This window comes from Aotus nancymaae, unplaced genomic scaffold (genome assembly GCF_030222135.1).
Source record: "Aotus nancymaae isolate 86718 unplaced genomic scaffold, 86718_ANA_hifiasm-v0.15.2.pri h1tg000003l, whole genome shotgun sequence".
NCBI lineage: Eukaryota > Metazoa > Chordata > Mammalia > Primates > Aotidae > Aotus > Aotus nancymaae.
The window spans coordinates 70,437,629-70,449,716 of NW_026988414.1; the positions used below are offsets into that span (position 1 = coordinate 70,437,629).

Genomic DNA, 12,088 nt, shown 5'->3' on the forward strand with positions numbered 1-12,088 from the left:
TTATGTTATAAATTCCAGGATATCATCCAGTTCCATTTGACACTGACTGTTTAAGCCAAATGAATAAATAATGCGATTTAAAAGCCTTAAAGAGCTTGAAAATCTGAGTTTATTCCTAGTGTCCACATTCTAGTATTTAATAAAAGAGCTGCCTTTTTTCAGTGTTTATACCATCAGCTGGCCACTGGAGTATTTCATCGTGAGTTAGCTACAAATCACTTAATAAAGCTAAAGAAAATCAAACAATCTCAACAGATATATCTCTTTTAAGAAGCACTAAGCAAAAAGAAGAAAAAATGGAAACCCCTACAGCCTAGAATTCTATTATAAAGAAAGATTAATTTTTTAAAAGTTGATTACAAGGAGCTTTTAGTAACATGGGAAATACTAATACTGTGTTAAAAACAGTACATAAGCTTGTATACCACTGGTTTTAAAAATGAGTAATATAAAATTTGCAAATACACTAAATTATTAATGGTAGTTCCCTGACTACTTTCCTACTTTCCTATAATAAGCATGAATTTATTTTTTTCCAAATTGGAATTTTTTCTTTTAGATCGATGTTCACAGTATATTCTCTTGCAGCATTTTTTTTTTTCATAATTGGTTTTCTATCATTAGTGTGTCACAGAGTGAAAAAGGCAAATATTTTCTTGACAGTATCTTAAAAATAAATTTGACCTTAATGACATCCCTGAAAAGGATCTGTAGATAACACTAAGAAGTGGTTTATAGTATCCTTTGTCCATTTTTTACTGGTTAGCTAATCTTTCTATTTACTTATAGGAGCTTCTCCTTATTAATTAAGGAAAATTAGGGAAATTTATTAAGGAAAATTGAAATATGAATTGAAAATATTTATTTAGGGTGTGTAACTTCTGTTTTATTTTGCTTATGGTCATTTTTGTCACATAATAATATTCAGTTTTTGTTGCTGAACCTTTCAATTTTTTTCCTTTAATGTTCTTAGATAATAGCAAAGCCCTGTCCAAGATTATATTTTTCTATCATAATAGGGATTGTATTGGTTTTGACTGATCATAGACTACATGAATAATTTGTACCCAACTCTTCATGCAAGTACTGAAAAAAACATAAAGCCATACTGTCATCCTTTTTCTCAGTAACTATTCAAGTGATTTCCTGGCTTAAACTTTGGAGGCAAACTGTTCCTAAAATAAGAATATCAAATACAATGATCTTCAAACTGTTGATAAGTATTAGGTCTCAAGTCTTACTAATATACAATTTAATATTATACATAATACCCATATTTCCAATCCTTCACAACACATTAAAAGGATTATCAGAAAAATCTGGACTGGACCACCACTACCAAAGACATCACAGATAATATACTTTTGATAGAGAGCCAAGATCAGGAAGCAGTTTAAAACATTATTAGGCCTATGGAGAGATAATTATTCTCAGTTTGTACAGAAAAATAAACTGGCACTTAATAGATTCCTTTCAAATGGGAGGAAGTGGAGTTCTGTTCTTAAAAACTGTTGTTTTTAGGCTGCTGTGATGGCTCACAATCCCAGCACTTTGGGAAGTCAAGGCGGGTGGATCACGAGGTCAAGAGATCAAGACCATCCTGGCCAACATAGTGAAACCCTGTCTCTACTAAAAATACAAAAATTAGCTGGATATGGTAGTGCACACCTGCAGTCCTAGTTACTCAGGAGGCTGAGGGCAGGAGAATCTCTTGAACCTGGGAGGCAGAGGTTGCAGTGAGCTGAGATCACGCCACTGCATTCCAGCTTGGCGATAGAGCGAGACTCCATCAAAAACAAAACAAAACCAAAACTGTGTTTTTAGAGCTCTAAAAAGGTACACTTATAAAATAGTTTATTTTAAAAATTCTTCTGACCTGTACAATGAGATACTGGGACCACTGACTTGATAAGAGATCTTTAATCACATTTAGCTTCTTTCTTGCTTGTTTTCAGTTTCTGTTTTATGAAGACAAATGTTTCTTGGTTAATCTCTTTCAATTTGCTCCCTTTTTCCCTTTTTATTAGCATTTTTTTCACCATAAAGATATATCCTTTTCAGCCACCTTTTATGGCTTGGTTTCAACTTTTGCATGAAAAGGTTTAGCTGATAACCTTGCTGATTTTCCCTTGGGAAATTCTGGATATTTTGGCAGTATTAAGGTAGAGAGGTAGGGTACTTCCACCATTATTCTTATGTTTTAGTCTTTGATTTGAATCACTTTTTTTTTTTTTTTTAAAAACATACAGGGTCTCACTCTTGCTCAGACTAGAGTACAGTGGCACAATCATAGCTCACTGCAGGCTTGGACTCCTGGGTTCAAGGGATCCTCTGGCCTCAGTGTCCGAGTACCTGGGACTACAGGCATGTGCCACCATGCCCAGCTACTTTTTAAATTTTTTGTAGAGATGAGATTCTGCATTGTTGCCCAGGCTGCACTGAAACTCCTGGCTTCAAGCAATCCTCCTGCCTTGGCCTTCCCAAGTGCTGGGATTATAGGCATGAACTACTGTGCCTGACCTGAATCGGCTTTTTAATTTTTTTGTTTCTTTTCTTCCCTACAAGGATATTCATTTTCCCCACATCATGTTGTAAATAGCAAACCTTTGAAATGCTACTCACTTTATAATCCTTTTTCTCTTTTAGAATTTTCCTAGTTATTCTGCTTATTTTCTTATGAATTTTAGTATCAACTTGTAAAGGTCCCCAAAGTATTATTTTGCTATTTTTGCTGAGACCACATTTGTAAGTAAAGAGTTATAAAAGTCTTTCCTTGTCTAAGAACTGGTCTTTGGTCAATGTTCTAGCTCAGGACCCCTAGAAACCTGATAAAGGTAGGATGCAAATGATGTTATTAGGCAACATCACCTCTGGCAAAAATTAATCTGACTGTTAAACTGCATCTGGAGAATAAGTAAATTGTAAATATCCATAGGAAGCCATAAATTTGGAATTCCCTGAATGTGGAGTCTGTGGTAATTGGACATCCTCCTTGCAGGGACCCTGGAAACAAGGTCTACAGAATTTTACAGGAGGTATTAATTCCCGTATAGGTATAAAACTTCTAAGACAGAATAGTTCTGCATCCATTGGATGTGGAGTCCTTTCTCCTTGCACCTGAATTGTGACTTAGAGGCCAAAGATAATTCCCTGATGCAACTGGACTGCTGCAAGCTGCAAGGGCTCCCACACGAGGATGATCTTACGCTCTCTGCAGGCATGTTGTACTTCTAGTCCCATATCCTAAGAGGTTCTGATTCCAAGTGGAGCCCATGGTAGTCATGAGAGTCTGAAAGTTGAACCTAAGAAAATATCTTCTTTCCCTCCTAGTGGGTATTGAAACAATACATGAATAGATTAATTTAGAAGAACTGACACCGTTAACAAAATTTAGCCTTTCTTTCCAAATGTATTTAAGTCTTCTTTTGTAATATTTGAGGTTTTAAGGCTTTCTTTGTACAAATCTTCTACATTTCTTGAAGTGTGTGCTTTAGTATTTGATGTTGATGTTTAAAGTGTATGTGTGTCTGTGTGTGCACAATATACACATGGGTATTTTTCTTCCATTATATCATTCAAGTGGTTGTTCATATAAATACATTAATTATACTTAGATACCCTACTGAATTCTCTTACCATCTTTAGGTTCTTTAGTTGATTTTCTTGAGTTTTGCATGTATATAATCATAATGGAAATAGTGAAACTTTTACTTCTTTACAATTTTATATCTCCAAATCTTTTTTTCCTATTTAATTGTATTAGCTAGTACCTTCAGATCAATGTCAAATAACAGTGGGGATAATGGATATCCTTACCTTTCCTGATTTTAATCAGAATGCTTCTAGTGTTCTTCTATTAAGCAAGATATTGGATTTGGGGTTCAGATATATGTTTATCATGCTAAGAAATTAAAGATATCCCTGTTTTAATAAGAATGTTTTTAAAAAGAATTCTGATATATCAAATGCCTTTAAAATATCTATGAGGATAATATGATTTTTCTCCACAGATCAACAAAAATAGTGAATTACATTAACAGCTATCCTAATATAGTCATCCTTGCATTCCTAGATTAAACCCTCCTTGGTCAAGGTTTATATTTATAGCCTACTGAATTCTGCTTGCTGATTCATTTTTACTTAAATTTTAATTCTTATTTTTTTTGAGATAGGATCTCGCTTTGTCGCCCAGGCTGGAGCACAGTGGTGTCACCATGGCTCACTGCAGTCTTGACTTCCTAGACTCAGGTGATTCGCTCACCTCAGCCTCCCTAGTAGCTGGGACTACAGGTCCTTGCCACCAGGACTAATTTTTTGGTTTTTGTATTTGTAGAGACGGGGTTTAACCATGTTACCCAGGTTGGTCTCAAACTCCTGGGCTCAAGGATCTACCCGTTTTGGCCTCCCAAAGTGGTAGTGATATTTTAATCTAGGATTTTTGAATTAATATTCATAGATGAGGTAGTCCTACATTTATATATCAAATGCTGTCTCTGTGTCGGGGGTGTGTGTGTGTAAGAACACTCTATGGAGAGAGATCCATAACAAGCACAGTTACTACGGTTTTACAAATATTAACTCATTTAGGCTGGGCATGGTGGCTCACGCCTGTAATCCCAGCAATTGGGAGGCCAAGGCAGGTGAATCCCCTGAGGTCAGGAGTTTAAGACCAGCCTGTCCAACATGGTGAAACCCATCTCTACTAAAAAAAAAAAATACAAAAATTAGTCAGGTGTGGTGGTACATGCCTGTAGTCCCAGTTACTCAGGAGGCTGAGGCATGAGAATTACTTGAACCCAGGAGGCAGAGGTTACAGTGAGCCGAGATTGTACCACTGCACTTCAGCCTGGGTGACAAAGTGAGACTCAGTCTCAATTAAAACAAACAAACTTAACTCATTTAATCCCACGTTTGGTACTATTCACCAATTTATAGATGAGAAGACTGAGGCATGGATATTAAATAACTTTCCCATGTCAAAACTAGTAGTAAACTAGGGCTAGAATTTACACCCAAAAGTCTAGTCCAGTCCATGATGTGCTCTGCTGCTTTTAATATTCCTGTATGCAATTTTTATTAGTAAAGTCTAGTCCAGAGTCCATGTTCTGCTCTGCTGCTCTTAATATTGCTGTATGCAATTTTAATTAGTTTTTCTTTCTGTATGCACGTGTGTGTGTGTGTGTGTGGCAGGGTACAAAAAAAAAAATCAATGGTAGACTCTAGTTTAAAAAAAAGACCTTTTCCCCTCTCTTGTCTGAGACAGCTTAAATTATATTGTAATTATGTATTTAAAGAGTTGGTACAGGCCAGGCATGGTGGCTCACGCCTGTAATCCCAACACTGTGGGAGGCCAAGGTGGGCAGATCACCTGACATCAGGAGTTCGAGACCAGCCTGACCAATATGGAGAAGCCTCGTCTCTACTAAAAATACAAAATTAGCTGGGTATGGTGGCACATGCCTGTAATCCCAGCTACTTGAGAGGCTGAGGCAGGAAAATTGCTTGAACCCAGGAGGTGGAGGTTGCAGTGACCTGAGGTTGTACCGTTGCACTCCAGCCTGGGCAACAAGAATGAAACTCTGTATTAAAAAAAAAAAAAAAGTTGGTACATTTTCTCTGTGAAACTATGTCTGGTGTTTTTATGAGAGGAAGTTCTTAGATAATTCTCCTATCTCTTCTTCTTTTTAAATTAGTCTGTTCAGCCAGGTGCAGTGGCTCATGCCTGTAATCCCAGCACTTTGGGAGGCTGAGGTGGGTGGATCACCTGAGGTCAGGAGTTCGAGACCAGCTTGGCCAACATGGTGAAACCCCATCTCTACTAAAAATATAAAAATTAGCTGGGTATGGTGGCAGGTGCTTATAATCTCAGCTGCTTGGGAGGCTGAGGCAGGAGAATTGTTGGAACCCAAAAGGTAGAGGTTGCAGTGAGCTGCCATTACACTCAGTGCAACAACAGTGAGACTCCGTCTCAAAAAAACAAACACGAAAGAAAGAAAAATAAGTAAGTCTGTTTAAATTATGTCTTCCGGAGGCAGTTTTAATAAAATGTATTTTTCTATAAACCTCACATTTTCAAATTTATTTTAAAGTTGTCATCCTACATGATGGTTCCTGATCATTCTCATCTCTTTGTATTCACATCCTTGGTAGTCCCTTTCCACATGGTAAAGGGGTGAACTGTGTGATTATTGTAGAAATAACATTATGTGACTTTTGAGGATAAAAGACACCGTGGGCTCCCACCTTGCTCTCTCCCAGATCAGCTGCTTTGGAAAAAGCCAGCTATCATGTCATTAGAGCAGTTAAGTAGACCTATGGAGAAGTTTACATAACGAGGAACTAAGGTCTGCTACCAACAGCAAGCACTAACGAGCTGGCAATATTAATAAGCCACTTTGAAAGAAAATCCTACAGTCCTAGTCATGTCTTCAGATAACTGTAGCCCTAACCAACATCTTGACTATAAGCTCATAAGAGACCTTGCCAGAACCACCCAGATAAGCTGCTCCTGAATTCCTTACCCATAAAAACTATGAGAGATAATAAATGTTTATTGTTATTTTGAGATTTTTCATTTTTCTTATGGACTGATTTTTCCCCAGATGTTTTATTTTAAATTTTTTATTATGAAATATTTTATACTTAAGATAATAAAAACTTAGAAGTACAGTTTCAAAAATAATAAAACAAACACCTGTGTAGCCACTACCCAGATTAAGAAATAGAACATCACCAATATCATTGAGGTGTTGTGCTTTGAGAATATTCCATGGGCAGCCAAAAAAATGTGTATTTTCCTTTGTGGGTACAGCGTTACACATATATCCACATTAGATCAACCATCAATTCTGCTATTGAAGTAGATTCACTTTAAACAATTCTTTTTCTGGTATCACATGATATCTACTTGAGGTAAACAGGATACCCTATTTGAGCAAATCAGTTGAAACTCACATTTTGCAGATAAAAATGAAATTCCTATTCCACATCAACAGATTGCCCTGTAATCTTTGGATTCTTTTCAGCTACTCTTTTGTTTGTTTGTTTTTGTTTTTAAAGACAGGGTCTCACTCTGTCACTCAGGCTGGAGTGGAGTGCTGCTATCTTGGCTCACTGCAACCTCTGCCTCTTGGGCTCAAGTGATCCTCTGATCTCAGCCTTCCAAGTTATCTGGGACCACAGGCATGCACCACTACATCTGGCTAATGTTTATTTTTATTTTTGGTAGAGATGGGGTTTCATCATATTACTTAGGCTGGTCTTGAATTCGAGTGATCCGCCACCCCTCGGCCTCCCGAAGTGCTAGGAGCTACCACTCCCAGCCCCTTTTCAGCTACTCTTATTGAGAACCTGGAAGACGACCCAGGAGGAAACTGTTATTTTATGGCTAAAAAATAGCAACTAACATTAGTTCCCATTCCCTATCATAAATAAAGATATAAAGCACCAAAATTTACATTAAGTACTAGACTCTGAGGCCTTGTGAGTCCTGGCTCACTCTTCATGGCCCCATAGTACTAATAATATCTTAAGAGTTTCTTCAAAACAAAGCCTATTTTGGTTTTAACTTAAGGTTTTCCTTCTGCACAATTATACATACAAGTTTATATGTGAGCTACATAGCTTTTTACAGAATTAAAACCTTATAGACTTGTACCAACTGGTAGGTCTTTCTCCATCTGATTAATTTAAATTCATCCCTTAAGAGTTGGCTCACATGTTACTTCTATAGCCTTTCCCTGTGCCACCAGGCAGAATTAAGTACTTCTTCCTTAGTATTCTCACCATATTTGGCACACAGTACTGTCTGATCCATCTCTCCCTCCTTCCTTTTGGGACACGCTTTCTAATACCCACAAATTCAATCACTTAATAATCATATAGATGTGCCATGCTTTGTCTAAGGAAGTCTATGTATGATTCTATTGTCTATTTTTTCTAAGAATGATATTCTGAAATCGACAATCTTAATTATTTAATTTGGATCAGAACTCTGTGAGACCAGTCCATTACAGGCTTTCCAGACTGTAACAAAAATATTGAGGGTCAAATGTACTAACATGGGGGATCTAAGTGATAGCTACTTAAGGTAAATAGGATACTATATTTGAGAGAATCAGTTGAAACTTGCTTTTTCATTTTCTCCTAAGACTTAAGAAGATAACAATGAAGACAAATAGAAGATATGCCATAGTGTTAGAATGAATAAGGCCTATGAGGGGAGCTTTGACTTCTTCTGAAAATTCTATAAGGTTCATGATAGAGAAAGAATGCAGGAAAGAATGGCAAGGCATGATTAATGGGCACAAAGAAATTAAATACGATAAATCGAAGTAAGCCAAGTAGTAAAAGAGACTCATGGTGATCATGATGGAATGAATTGCACTACCTTTAATAAACCTGATGACTATTTAGAAAAAGACATATATTACCCTCATGTAGGGAGTGATGATGTTTTATGAAGACCCAAAGAAAGCACATGTTACGAGGGTTTGTCTATGGGTTAAATGTGTGAGGAGGAGGAACTCTGCATCACCTAGACAGAACAACATGTAACTAGTTAAAACACAAACCTCAGAATAATAATGAAATTTTACTCAAAAATAGCACTTCCGGGCAAGATGGAAGATCACTGTTGTATGTCTTTTGGTAAGTCATAAAAATAGGAAGGAACTGAATGATCAGACAACTTCCTGAGGAGTTTGCTTTCCTGGTAAGGAGAGATCCTTTATCCAAGACCTTTTTTGAAAAGACTGGTTGTTTTGCATGGTTTTATAATTAGGTATCCAAGCTTGTTCAAAAATCATATCCCAATGCCTGTAGTTATGGTTCACCAGATAATGAAGGTTAGTAAGCACTTTAAACACAGCTAGTATCTGTTTATGTGTATTTATATATTGCATATGAAAAGGAATTATTCTCATCAAATATTTCCATGAAGTGCAGTGAGACAGTAGTATTATATGTATTACAGTACAGTGGTTCTCAGAGTGTAGCCCACAGATCCCTGGTAAAGATGCTGGGGTGTGATGATGTCCTCAAAACTATTTCAAAGGCTCTACAATGTGAAAATTATTTTCATAATTATACTAAGATGCTATTTGCCATTTTCACTTGTTGACATCTGTGCTATTACATAAAAGCAATGGTGGGTTCAATTGCTGTTACCTTTACAAGAATCAAGGTAATGGTACCAATGGTTCTAGTAGTCTTCATATTCTTTTGCTACCACGCATTTAGTTTTTAAAAAGTCAGTTTCATTTCATGTCATTGAACAAGAGGTATAAATTAATTTTACTTCTTAACTGTCAAATTAACTATTTTCAATTTTCTGTATGATTAACTGGAAATTACATATACAGCAACTCTGTCACATACTGTTATCTCAAGAAAGAGTATTTGTGCAATTTTGTGAATTGCAAGCTAAATTAGCTGCTTTATTAATGAAACAGTATTTACAATAATTGACAAAGTTTGATCATTCTACTTGAGTAAGTGGTACACATTTTCTTTGAAATTGTATGAAAGGAATCTGTTACTACAAGTGAAACAAATGGTAATATTTGTTGTGAGAAAATTTCAAGCTTTCAAACAAATATTAGAATTTTGGAAAACTTGTAACTGCTCTGTGAATTTGATAGCTTCCAATATGGTGTGAATGCCAACACCCAGGGTTTGGCCAGATGTAACCAAATTTTGCAAGGGACTACAAGTGCCTACAGAAATGGGATAGGACTGAGTTCATTGTCAACAGGGTAAACTGGAGCTACTACTCATCTTTACTTAGCCTATTGACAATGAGCCAGAACAGCAGTGTTGAACAACCAAGAAAGTGGACTGCCATCTCAATAGAGAGATATCATACAGAATTTTGCCTCCCCTATCACTCCTCCCAGTCTCAAAATCAGTGGAGAAAGGGTCAAGAAAGAGGAAGGGCAGAAGTGTCTGAAAAACAGAAATTATCCACCTACCCCCAAAGTTTTAAGTTCCAGATAAAGGTCTAGTCTGCCCTGGGAGGAAGTGAGAAGAGCATTGGATTAAAACTGACTAAAATTTTAATATGAAGAGAACTGACTCTTAAATACTAGAATGAAATGAAGTTTTGAAAATTATAAGATTAGTTTCCAGATGCTGTTAAGGTAGCTGATACCCAGTGGGAAAGGGAAGTTTGACAGGCTGGAACTGATTTGCATTAATATCCCAACAAGTTAAGCCTCCTCAATACAATTGTTACACATAGATGGACAGTCTCTGAAATTAGTTTCCACACAGATTGGTGTTCTCAGCCTTCCATCCCTCCATTCCTTTTTTGTATAATTAGTGGAATTGAAGAGAGGTGCCAGCAATGAGATCCTGGTATGAGTTCTAGCATACCATAATGTTTAAGTCTAGAACTAGTCCGTCAATTTGGATTAGTTCACTCCTATTTTTAGCTCTGTATGATAAATGCTAAGTGGATAAGAACCATATTTCTATATCTGGGAGGATACCATCAGAGTCACAAATATGAACGGACAAATAAGCATTACTAATGATAGGAGATGCTGAAAGTAATAATAAGTATTTCAAACAATACAATGGAGGAGATTGCTGGGAACACAGCTCATAGAGCAGAAATTAATTTGTTATCTCAATGCTTTCAGCTTTCACCTTTTAATGATTCAACCCAAGAAGAAATCCAAAAGGAGGCTTATCTGACAAAGAGGAAAAACCAGTGTATTTTGAATGGATGCTGTTCAACTGCACAATACAGAGGAAGGAAAACGAAGGATCTAAAGAAAGAGATTAAGAGAAAATCAAGTGAAAGCTCATCAAAAAGTGGAACCTGACTTGGGGCCGAACATGGAGGGTGGACAGGCATGAATGATAGACAGAGTGGAACAATTCCTGGATGAATGAGAGACAATAATGTAGAGTGGCTGTGACACATTGCATTATTAATACATACCGAGACTGAATTGCGGGTAATGTTCATGAATCTAACTGCAATTAGTACAGGTTTCTGGATTAGGAAGGGCATGAAAAGGAAAGCAGAAGGTTAGAATGTACATGTCATTGCCCCATTAAAAGAGAAGGTTTAATCTTGCAGTGGACTGAATATCCATCTTCTGCAGCATTGGGAAAAAAGCACAGCTTATCTATCTGCTTTGAAAAGTAGCTTTATGGCAAAAGGCTCTTCCCTACCTGCCTGGATAGCTACCACTAAATTGGGCCTCTCAGAATTGAGCTCCTAAAAGTTCATACTACAGAAATATTTCACTTTTAAGTGAGATTTGTTTTTAATTTCTCGGGAAAAGATTTAGATAGCATCCTATCATAAGTTTTATTTAGTATCTTTACTGCCTGCAAAAAGCCCAAGCTTATGTTTGTTTTTGCAGAAGAACCTTCACTACCTTAACCAATAGACCTTTGTTAAGCACTTATTCTGTGCCAGGCAGATTAAATAATAAAGGAAGAAAAAGAATTATTTTAGTGCTAATCTAAATGCAAACTGTGAAGATATGGAGGAAGTATTGCTGGACCCCTGAAAGAGTAAGGGCATGATGAAGCCTGCTTCTCTTTAAAGATTTATTGGGAATCTGAAATGGGTGCTCATTGCCACAATTTTATTTTACAACTGAGAGGAAGGGTACAAAATGGGCAATAACTAAACCTTAATCAGCAGTTTTCCAGTTATCCTGAAAACTGACTTCAGGGTAACATATATGGATAACTCCAGTTGCAAAGGTTGTTATTAAAAAGTGGGCAAACTGAGGAAATAAATTACCAGTTTCACAAGGACTGTCTCAAAACATAACCCCAAACTCCAAGAAATACATTTTGATTACAGTAGACTCATAAATGGAATTCCATTTCCTTAAAAATCAAATTATTCCATTAAAATTCAGTTACAAATGATTCAGTTCTCTACATCCCAGGAGTCCTGGCAGGACCACCAAAAGTGACACAGTTAAAGGTGGGAACAGACAATGGAAGGAAGTAGAGAAAAAAGAAAAGGATTGTTTTCATAGAAAGAACATGAAAATAAAGCAGGGCAGATTATTAAGACACCAACATTTTATCCAAATACTTGATATGAAAATTCTAC

The 12,088-nt window shown here is 36.6% G+C and overlaps 2 protein-coding genes across 14 annotated transcripts in view; one reads left to right on the plus strand and one right to left on the minus strand.

Moving 5' to 3' along the window:
* The window catches only part of NR2E3 (nuclear receptor subfamily 2 group E member 3), a 42,614-nt gene extending 31,750 nt beyond the window's left edge, over positions 1 to 10,864 (plus strand). For all 3 annotated transcript variants that reach the window (XM_064382214.1, XM_064382217.1, XM_064382224.1), the window contains one exon: positions 10,644 to 10,864. The gene's annotated coding sequence lies outside the window, so the exon portion shown is untranslated. The remainder of the gene's footprint in view (positions 1 to 10,643) is intronic.
* The window catches only part of MYO9A (myosin IXA), a 290,323-nt gene that overhangs the window by 11,758 nt on the left and 266,477 nt on the right, over positions 1 to 12,088 (minus strand). For 8 of the 11 annotated variants that reach the window (XM_064382198.1, XM_064382203.1, XM_064382199.1 and 5 more), the window contains one exon: positions 10,949 to 11,002. The exons of the other annotated variants lie outside the window; for them this stretch is intronic. In XM_064382198.1, the coding sequence (XP_064238268.1) occupies positions 10,949 to 11,002 (54 nt within the window). The remainder of the gene's footprint in view (positions 1 to 10,948; positions 11,003 to 12,088) is intronic. 11 annotated transcript variants of the gene reach the window in all.